At 33.3% G+C, this 11,457-nt stretch overlaps 1 protein-coding gene across 1 annotated transcript; it reads right to left on the bottom strand.

Moving 5' to 3' along the window:
• Positions 1–812: 812 nt before the first annotated feature.
• LOC128557288 (uncharacterized) lies at positions 813–10,650 on the bottom strand. Its single transcript, XM_053544522.1, has 3 exons — positions 9,174–10,650; positions 1,447–1,506; positions 813–850 (listed from the first exon to the last, which is right to left on the bottom strand). Exons 1-3 carry the CDS (start codon positions 10,648–10,650, stop codon positions 813–815), a joined length of 1,575 nt encoding a protein of 524 aa, XP_053400497.1.
• Positions 10,651–11,457: the final 807 nt, after the last annotated feature.

Below are 11,457 nucleotides of genomic sequence, written 5' to 3'. Positions count from 1 at the left end.
GAACATGGAGAGCATAAACATCAAAGGGACATAATATAGTCAATATTTTCTAATTGGGTGCATTTGATTTAACATTCAACTTTGATCTAAATTGCTAAATACTGATCCATGATACTGTGTGCTAAAAATTTAGAACATCTGGAACAGTCTATTAACAGAAAAACTATGCTTTAGCAGAATCTAAATAGTTAAGTTCTAACTGGGACTCGAACCCAGGACCTCTCACACCTAAGGCAGACACTCTACCACTTCCCTATAACAGCAATAGCTAATAGCTATGCAGTTTAATTGCTGGATTACATTGCGTGAACTGGAACAATAATCGGTGAACTCCGGATTATCGGCGTATTCGTTTTGTTACCTAACGGCATTTTTTGTGTAAAGAAAAAATATAATCTAATGCTGCCAACGTCATAATTGGTGAAATCTGCCCAAATTTCTCTGACGTGTTGTTCAGAGTATGAACTTACTAACTGGCAGTACCAGTGAAATATTACTTACACTGAATATTTTATATTTGCCCTTTTTGCAGCAGCCGAACGGCAAAGACGATAAGATTTGTCCAAATATAAGTAATTATTTTACCAGTTTTGAGAGAATTTCAATTAATGGGAAATTACAGTTACAAACTAAATACCTTTCTGCAACACATGGAGTCATTAGCATTCACTGTCAATCAGTATTATGACTAAGATCGACTGTCATTCATTCGTTTCAAAGTTTCATAGACAGAGTCCGTTGTTTACATTTTTATCGTAACCGGTGCACTTGTAAAAATCACTTTAGTTTGAAAAATCAAAGTATGCGAAGAGCTATGGTACGGTCTCTAACTGGTGGCTTTGGATCGTAACTGTAATTATAAAAAAAAACAAGAAGGTCATGATGATACTATATCGCTACCCTGAGTATCTTGGCTCTATATTTAAAAGTACATGATTCAAGTAAATTATATTACGCGTAAAGGTATTTAAAGGAAATAAAATCGTGAAAAGACTTTGACCTTTGCTTCAAGGGTCAACTACTTGTTAGTTTCAGCCTCACTATATAGTTAAGAGTCCTAGTCGCAAGTAGTGTCAACGTATAACTTAACACCATGGCGTTGCAACATGACCTCGTGGCTTTTACATATACCTCCCCATTATTATATTCTTAGGATTTATGCTACTGGTACTAAAACATGTTATAAAGACATAACATAGAAACACTGTTTCATTTACATATTCACACGAAGTATGCTGTTCATAATGCAGCCGGCAAACATGTGTAAAATAGCTGTCCTGTCTTTAGATATCGTGCTTATAAACAAAATGGGGTTGGGGTGGACGTAACAGCCACAAATATAGCGTGGTATAATAATAATATATCACGTAAAATCTCTCTTTGTGTATAGGAAACAAAATGCAAGTAGTGTTTGAATTTCAATTACTGCTAAATTATTTAGCTTACCGACGGAAGAGAAGGTCTCTGCTTCGATCTCTGATCCGATTTCTGCTTCTTCTGTTTCTCCTTAAAAAATATATATATAGCTTGAATCAAAACATGCATTGATACTTTCTTTCTCTGAATAGATCTATTTACGAGCCGTGCCATAAGAAAACCAACATAGTGCGTTTGAGACTATCATGGGACCAGACCTGCAGCCTGCGAATCCACGAAGTCAGGATCCATGCTGTTCGCTTTCAAAGCCTTTAGCAATTAGGGAAACTGTTAGCGAACAGCATGGATCTTGACCAGACTGAGTGGATGCACAGGCTGGTCAGGATCCATGCTTATCGCAAACGCACTTGGTACGTGACATTCCCTGTTTGATATTTGTCTTTGTTTTTTTGTTGGTTTTCTCATGGTACGGCTCATATAATTATTAAGAGCTGCACTGATTTAACATCAACCTCAATGTAGATTAAATTAACGATACTCTTGCAGAGATTCTAGATTTACCTGAAAGTAAGAAATTGTAATATGCACGATGATGTTGGATCGTTGGATCGAAATGATATTTAAATTTAAAAAAAAAAATACCTCCAAAGCGTTAAGAGAGACCTAAATTTACTTGCAACAAACGCACAGGAGTGATGTTGAAATATGCGCATAAAATTTAATATTTATGCGCACATTTCAACATTCGAAAAACAGCGATCATTTCTTACTTCTAAAGGAAACATATTTAACTGTGAGCTCTCATTCTCGAGTTAGGTTATTTCCGATCTGATGGTGATAGTTTCGATTCAATATTTGATAAACTTTGAAGTTGTTTTCGAGGTTGTTTTGTTTTCTTTTCCATAAAAGAGAAATTTATATAAAAGCGCCTCATCTGAAGATGTATCGTCCCAGTCTTTTAATCAATGTGAAAGTATCAATCTCTCAACGGGAATAAACATGTGACTTTTTCAGACTAAATTTGATCAGTCATTTATGCAGTTATTTCACGTCAGACCTCGCGTTTTTACACCTATAGATAGATTTCACTCTTCCCCGACATTTTTATAGCTTCTCGTGGTTGTCGTTCTTTATTATTGCTTATTTCCTTGAATTTCAGACTACGTGAGCTTTCGTATTTTGTTTACCATTTCCATCTTCCGGGTCACGCATTACTAAACGACTCGAACTTCATAACGTTGTCGTCTCGTAAGTTTTTTTTTCTTTCGCGCGACCGGGTCACTTGTTCCTTGTACGCATGTTCGATACCGGGTTGAACGCGTTTCAGTTCAGTTGCAATCCGGTTTTCTTAGAGAGCAGCCGTGTGTTGATAATTTGTCACAGATTTTTTTTACGCCAGATATTTTAGAGATCCAGGTACAAACAATGATGATACCTTCATAAATACATGTTTAATAGTTCTGGATAATTTTAAGAGCTTTTTGATAACTTTCGAAGTTAGAATTTAGATATTCTAAGCCGGGGTCTGACAGCCTGATTTTTAATTTGTGGTTTCCTCTTCTATCTCCAATTCACACTTTAATACACTGATGTTATCTAAATAAAATTTGTTTAAACTATTAGACTGCATCAATTTATTACTCGGTTGATACGTGACATTGGGATTCTCGCTACCATAGGAACCGAAGGGTTCGCGTCACCTGAGAACCTGTGCTACGCCCGAAATCGCCAAGAAATCCAAGGCTCGGGGCCGTATTGAATTTATTCTACCCCAAAACACTAGTTGTGTAACACTTTGAACTTTTGGTGATATTAGCCAGCCCCTTACCCCAAGCTTTCTGACTAGATGTCTTACACATCAGGTGAAAAAATTGGTGTCTAAAGTATTGACAAAGCAACTTATGATTAAACTTAATGGCCTAGTTTTTTTCAAAGGACTTTTGCAAAAATGTGTGAATGTAAAAGCAACTAAAAAAAAACATTGAACCGGTCCCACACTGTATAAAGCATTCTCTCCCTAGCCTATAGAAATCCTTTAATGCAACAGAGTTTAGGTATCTTTCAAAGCTGCTCCTTACATACATTATTTATCGAAACCATTTGTCTATATTTAGTAACAATCAACTTGAACCAATCTACCCAAATGCAAATAGAATGAAAACTATATCATTTACCAGGTTTTACCGTCCACACCATTCCCAACTGAATAATATTGATTGGATTTTTTTTTCTATTTCTAGTAACAGTGATCTTGACCTGACTCAATTAACTGAAACTACAAATCATAAATTTCAGGTTTACCTGTACAATATTTCTTACTGGTTATTAAACACTTAACATATAAGAGCGACTGTAAGCATCCCAATGGTTATTTAATCTGTCTGAGATTATACCAATACAAAATATTACCAAGACGAATGAGAGTGTATACACTCAATCACAACTTTGAGTAATTAAAGGGACATAACTCATTATTACTTAGAGGGTCCTCTGGCTATCGACCTTTGCCGAGATATTATACCCATGCACATTGTAACAAAGTTTGTCGAACAAAGAAAAAGAATTTTTAAGGTTAAAGAGCGGACAGTGTCAGTTTTCGCAATTTTGAGTAATTCAAAGACCAAAACGCAAGAGCCACTTGGACAATCCCGAGGGTAATCAACATTAAACGTGATATTATGCATACCCATTACAACTGTGACCAGGTTAAGTAGTGAGCATTTGAGGATAGCACATGTTTATGCAATAAATCACAATTTAAGTTTCAGCTCTATTGTATTTTAAAGAGATATGACTTAACTTAGATTGCAGTCTCATGAAAATGTTTCATTTCCTTTTATAAAAAAAGAGTTTAGAAAAATATACAAATCATGCCAAGCGCTATTTACCATGGACTATTTAATGCTGTAAGGTAATCAGATGTCGGAAGAACACATGTCCGTACAAATGTTTCGGCTTCGTGCGCCAGCTTCTTTCATGTTTTCTGAAATGCAAAACACTGACATTTTATTTTCTTGATTATTTTTATATAGCTTTAACTCTTAACATCTTTTCCTAAAAACAGAACCCAACAAATAAGGTGAAAAAAAAGCACAAAACACTTACAAATTAGTAGAGATCTGACAACCAGTTGAACTATTTCTTTCGAATTATTCTGGTCGTAAAATTTCTCTTGTAAACGGTTGCAAAAACATATCTATACAGAATGTTGATGAAAACACATTTAATATTCCCTGGACAATTTTGAACCCGTTACTAATGGACACAAGGTCTCAATGACTCAAATATTTTAGTCAATAAAAAGGTCAAAACAATAAAACCTGTAAAAAGATCCTTTGGATGTAAAAAAAAAATGCAACCAAGAAGAATAATAGCAGACTCGGTTTGACTGAGTCTGCCTATGAGAGGTTATGACATATGCAACATCTCTCACGCCCCCTAGCACCGCCTTAATCGGAACACGTATGTTGAATAGGCTCCGTGATCCCAAAGGACCAGAAAATATAACAACACTGAATGCAGGAACGGGGAGACATTTTACATCCTCCAGACGGCACTTTGCTGTTGTGAAAGTTAAAATTACAGCACAGACAAGAGAACCTTTACAAAATGTAAAAAAAATGCCAAGTACTTAAGCTTTATGCCGTTAGATTTTAGACAGAAAGTTTTTTGAAAGTTTTTCTTATATAAATCTATGTAAAACCAGTGACCCATATGGGAAGGGCATTTTTCTAACAAGAGACCAGTACACTATGATACATACCAAATGTTCAAGCGCTTTGTCTTACAACCTTATAGACAAAAGGACGCCAAGTTTGATATTGTTCTTATTTGGGTGATTTTGAAAATAATGGGGATTATTTTATACAAACAAACAAACTTTGTTAAAGTAGTTATTGTTATACACAATTTCTTATCATAAAGCACTATAACATGTATCACCCATCTTTCTGGGAATCCGATGAACTTTCCAATTAAAGGTTGAAATGTTTCTAAACACTTCACAAAATTTATTTCCTTGTTATTTGAAGTATTTGCTGTCATATAAAATAGGTGACCAAATAAAACGGTAGTAGGTTTGAACTTTCAACCCCAATTTCACACTTTTGCCCCATTATTTTGGAAACCACAAATATCTAAACTAAAGTCCTTCAGGGTTTATACAAAAATATTTCAAACGTTTTTTATATAGAGGCTATGCAAAACACAGGGCGGGGCAAATTGTAACCACAGATGCACGAAGAAATGGTAGTGGGCTACTAACAAATGCTACATACGAAATATCTAAGCTTTGTGTTTCAAGAGAAGGCGATTTGTTTGATCTGCATTTTGGGTGCCATTGCAACCATAATTGTGCATGGATATAAATTCGCTAAATAACTTTGGATGGGGACCATCAAAGGAACATCCAGGCAAAGTTTTAATGGTTTCTGAAAAAAATGATGTTGAAAGAAAAGTGTGGACAGGACGGCGAACTTACCCAGAGCATTTTGTGCTCAGTGAGCTAAAACCTCAGTATATATTTTTTCGAATATTCTAGATATTTTGGGACCAGAGTAGCTGAAATGGCCCAAAAGTTCCAGCTGATCTAACAATAAAGAACCAAGACCTAGCAGTTTAAATAATGGTGCAATAGGGCCTACTTTTAATTCATTTAGTTTCGTGTGGTACTAAGTGTATTTTGCGAAATTAAAGAGATAATATTCAAACTTATATTTAATATTTGAAATCCACAAAATTCGTGTTCTTTGATTTTTTGTTTGTTTGTACTCGCCATAAAGACATTTTCATGAAAACATTGACGGATAGTTCAACCACTATACAACCAGGGTCTTCGACTCCATTCATGTAAATTCCCGTAGCTGTCAGATTTTCAGTGACCATTCATATGGCAATCCTGCGGTTTGCACAGAAAAGTACAATATATGAGGTACTAAAAGTATAGTCTTCCTGGAATGAAAATTTCTCACAAACCTTATAGTTTAAACACATTATGTGCGATATGTCGATACAGCTTGCATACCATGACTATTGTTATATTGCACAAATTCTTAAATTCTGTAACACAACTGAGCTTCTTGGCAAAACAGTTCCTCTTTCTATAAGGCTTGAACTAAGTGTTCAATCTGGACGGCTAAGTTTTCAAACTGGCTAAATTTTTCTAAAAAAGAACCTTAATAAACATCAGTCTGAGAAATACATAGAGGATATTTGTTTGTTTTGAGTGAATATGGAATATATCTCAGTGAGAAAATTTCAAATAGTTTCACGAGCGCGTAGCGCGAGTGCAAGTGTGAACATTTTCTCACTGAGAAGTGAGATATATTCCATATTCACGAAAAACAAACAAATTTTCTTTTTATTTTATGCTCAGTTACGTTGAGATGTACATTTTGCAACAATTTTTAATCTCAGCGCGGAAAACATACATGACGTCAGACGTGTTGTGACGTTAGAAAGACGCACACAACATAAAGTTCCATTTTATTTTATTTTTTCCTGCATAACGTTATGAAATTCTCATTAAGTAAAATAATTTGAATCGAGAAATTTACTATAAAGAACAAAGTGCGACTACAATTTTCATCCTGTTTTAAGCAAATAATTTAAAATTCATACACAATGTATGAGGAGGCGGAGCTATATCTATAGATTTCATATTTTCACAGTGTGAGTAATGGGACATAAAAATATTTAACTGATAGAATACAGTATTTCATTAGTTAACACAAAATAAAATTGTTTCTAGCACATTTGCCAGTGACCAGTGTAAATTCCAGTGACCATTCGTACGACTGACCCAGAAACATTTCGCCTTTTGTCGTACATTTAAAAAGTGAGAGAAGCAAAAAAGAATGATACAGTTTACAGTTTTATTTCATATAAATCCATTAGGCTAAGAAGCAAATGAGGCATACAAGTACAAAATTTTATGGTGAACAGTAACAGCAATACACAAATATTGACTATGAATACATATGACACAAGTAAGTAAATATCATAAATATATAGTTTATCCCAACGGAGAAGGTTCTATTAAGTTAAAAGCAATCTCTAGCTTTCAATGTCATTTTCATACATGTACATATAACTATACATTTTACAACACAATCAAATGTCTATAACATTCCAGTTGTGCGTCACCTTAAAAGAAACGAAACAGAAAGGTGACTGGCTGGAATAGAACTGCATGTACTTACATCATGCAAGAATATATAGAAATACAATATTAGAAAAATAAACAGTAAAAAAGTGCAAATTATCAGAATCATTATTTATATTGATATTCTTATTCACAGCACTATGGTTTTGTTACCAAGGACTTTTCTAGAAAAATTCATTTATATTGCAGGGTATTATAACATTGCATAATATATCATTAATGATTACCATATAACACTGCATTACGTTTCTTAAAAGCATTGTATATGAATGTTCCAAGCTTTCTTACCATATTTTGTTTCATTATTTAATAAGTCCACAAATTTAAACATGTTGGTCTTCTCCAATATTTCGATGTATATATGTGCGTCTAAGTTCATTATATATTACACATTCTATTATAAATGATACTCGTCTTCTAAGACGTTACAAATATGACATAATCTTTCATTTAATGGTGTAGCTGCTGGTCTTGACCAACGTCTGCTTCTATTTGTAATCTATGAGAAGAAACTCTTAATCTCATAATGATTGACAAAATCTATCGTTTGTAAAATATTCTAAGTATGGCTGGAACCTAAAATTTGAAATGTTTCTGTAAAATAATGCTACTAGAGTTTTCTAATCTCTCGTGCCAATTTTGTCTGAACTGATCATATAACTTTGTTTAACTACAGATAGAAACATACCAATATCACCAACACTTTGTTGTAACCATACAACATAAAAACCAAGAGTACATAACAAGTTTTTCACTAAAGAACACCAGTTTACCTTATTTGGTGCAGCGTCTAGGTCACTTTTGAGCATTCTATATACTAACGAGACATTTATTTTCACTTGTTTGCAATATTTTAACCCAGTACTTTATGATATTGTAATAGTGCACAGTCTTAAAATTAACTCGACCTAATTCACCATAAACGAAATCATTTTGTGTGGTCTTTTTAACTCCAAGTAATTTCTTACAAAAATGTAAATGGACTCTTTCAATGGACAAATCTTTGGCGAAACCAACACTTTTCACTTCCATAATTCAAATAGGGCTATTAAATTTATCAAAAAATCTAATTTATGCTTATGGATTAATTATGTAAATTTGTATAAATACCTTATTGTAACTTAAATATAGCTTTCTATGCTTGCCATATAGTGTATCCCTGTGCTGTAGTTAAACAGCCCATCTGGTAAAAACAATCTAAATAAGTAAACCTATTACACATTTTAACTCTGATCATTATAATAAAATTTAAGATTTCTAGGTACTGTACCACCTCTTTTAAAAATCATTACTTTTGTTTTCGTTGTATTTACTTTCATCTTCCAGGTTTTGCAATAATCTGCTAATAAATGTATATTTTGTTGCAATTCTTCGGCTGAATTACCAAAAATTATAATATCATCTGCATACAATAATAAATATACTTTGAACATGTAAACGTCTATACCTTGTGTCCCACTCTGAATATATATATCTTCAAGATCATAATACAAAGAGAAAACAAAAAGGGGAGATAAACACTCCCCTTGTCTAACGCCAAGCATACAAAAAAATTCTTCACTCAGTTTATTCATATACTTTACTCTTGACTTAACTGATTGATACATAGACTGCATAATGTTTAAAATATTACCTCTCAGACCTAACTTGATCAATTTATACCATAAATTTTCTCTCACTACATAGTCAAAAGCTTTTGAAAAGTCAACAAATAAAGCATATAATTGTTTTCCTTGGTTTAACATATGGTTTATTAAGCCATGTAATACAAATACATTATCTATGGTGCTCATATGAGCGCGAAATCCAGCCTGAGCTTCGACATACACGTTATATTCTTCAGCCCAATTTCTAAGTCTGTTATTAAGTATATGTGTAAAAAGCTTGCCTAAACAACTCAATAATGTAACTCCACGATAATTATCCACATTGTTAACGTTTCCCTTTTTATGTAAAGGTATAATGTAACCCTCAGACCATGACTCGGGAAAGTAGCCTATATCGAACAATCTATTAAAAAGTTTATGTAAAACAGGTATAAATACATTTCCACCAGCAATAAAGAATTGTTTAATTGCCCTATATATTTCATCAAAAGAAATATGTTCATTTAATTCTGCAAACATAACTTTAAATTCATTGTGCTCATAACGCTCTATAAAGTTTAACACATTTTCATCTGGTTTAAAAAATCTATCTTCTGGATTATTTATTGACTTAAAATACATTTCAAAAGATGACAAAGGTATATTTGTGTTTTTAACGCCAGCAGTTTCTTTCAACATATTCCAATACAATCGTGCATTCTTAAACCTAGCATTAACAAGTTTTGATGTTTTTTCTTTATCAAAATTATACCGGCATTTTCTTAAAGTATTTTTGTATATTGACCGTGCTTGCACCATATTAATTCTGTTGACATCATTTGGATCACTTCTATATCTATTCAATAAATTTAAAAATACATCTTTCTTTTCACAGCATTCGTTATTATACCAAATATTATTATTTTGAAATGAGCCATTACTATCATTTTCAGTACGTTTCCAAACTGCCTTTTTAAACAATGGAGATGCAACTTTATCAACAATAGTTTGAAAACTTTGTAAACAATCATCAACATCTTGCTTTGTAGAACACAAAAGTATATCATTGGACAATGCATCTAAGCAATGCGAAATATCTGTGCTCGACAACTTCTCGATAAACTGAGTTTTGTAATCATTATTCCACACGTATTTAAAATCTATATATTTCTCACTCTCAACGTATATATCATCATTTTCAACAATTTTATTATGAGTATCTAAACTAAACATACAACTAACTAGACAGTGGTCGGACAAAATATTTGGCATATCAATCTCAAACTCATTTATATTACAAAACATTTCAGGCTTGCATAATACATAATCTATAAGGCTACAACCACGACTGTTTACAAATGTACATTTACCAATATGCATGTCATTACCGACTCTGCCATTTACTTTACGTAACCCTGACTGTTTACAAAATTCTAATAATTGAATGCCATTATTATTTACATGACCTGCATCTTGGGAAAATCTTTCCATTACATTATCACAGACATAATCATCAGGTAGCATATATAACATATTCATGTGCATATCATTATCGTTTGAAACAAAATCCGGTAACAGTGACGTTCGTGCATTATAATCACCAAACAAAGCTAAGTAGCAATTACCGTTACAGCTGTTTTCTACATGTATAAGTGAATCAGTTATTCTATCAAAAATACTATTTTCTACAAAAGCTTGCCTACTACTGCCATCTGGCAAAACATAACATAAACCTAAATAAAAGTCTTTATCAAGTGATCATTTTTCTCCTGAAATTTTAACCCATAAAATATCGTCCTGACTTGTAAAAAATAAGGTTTCTTCCGTAATTAATTCATTTCTTATATAAATGACAATCCCACCCGAATTCCGTTTACTGGTACTTTTAATCAATTTTCTATGCAAAATAAAGTAACCAAAACCGTCAACATTTAAATCTGAATATTCATCACTCCAAGTCTCTGTAAACATTACAATGTCATGATTATTGAACACGCGTTTTAAATAATCGCTATTTAATTTATTTGATCTTTTTGTTGATAATCCCTGTACGTTAAGCGAAGCACATCTCAGGTAAACCTTCTCCGCGCCGTCCTAGTTTTTAACATTAGAGTTCAATGTGTCAACCTCGTGCTGTTGGCTATTTTTAGAAATTGGGGATTTCCGTTCCCTACTGGCCGATACACTACGATTGTATGGTTTGAATGACTGCGTACGTCTCACACTACGATTTCGCGCACGAGAAACATGCGCTACTCCTTTATTTTGACTGTTATCTGAAACCGTTGGTGTGTTTACGCGATCACTTGACCTGAAAATGGATTGTTTAGT

This window comes from Mercenaria mercenaria, chromosome 5 (genome assembly GCF_021730395.1).
Source record: "Mercenaria mercenaria strain notata chromosome 5, MADL_Memer_1, whole genome shotgun sequence".
NCBI classification, from domain to species: domain Eukaryota; kingdom Metazoa; phylum Mollusca; class Bivalvia; order Venerida; family Veneridae; genus Mercenaria; species Mercenaria mercenaria.
This window is presented reverse-complemented; position numbering and strand designations above follow the sequence as displayed.

What these genes read in the sequence shown, in the direction of transcription:
- LOC128557288 (XM_053544522.1), bottom strand. Translation starts at nt 10,650, where the DNA reads ATGCTACCTGATGATTATGTCTGTGATAATGTAATGGAAAGATTTTCC. An exon ending in GATCAAGTTAGGTCTGAGAG is followed by an intron (nt 1,507 to 9,173) that starts GTAATATTTTAA and finishes ATATTTTTTAAG; the next exon opens with GAGAAACAGAAGAAGCAGAA. An exon ending in AGAGACCTTCTCTTCCGTCG is followed by an intron (nt 851 to 1,446) that starts GTAAGCTAAATA and finishes TTATAATTACAG; the next exon opens with TTACGATCCAAAGCCACCAG.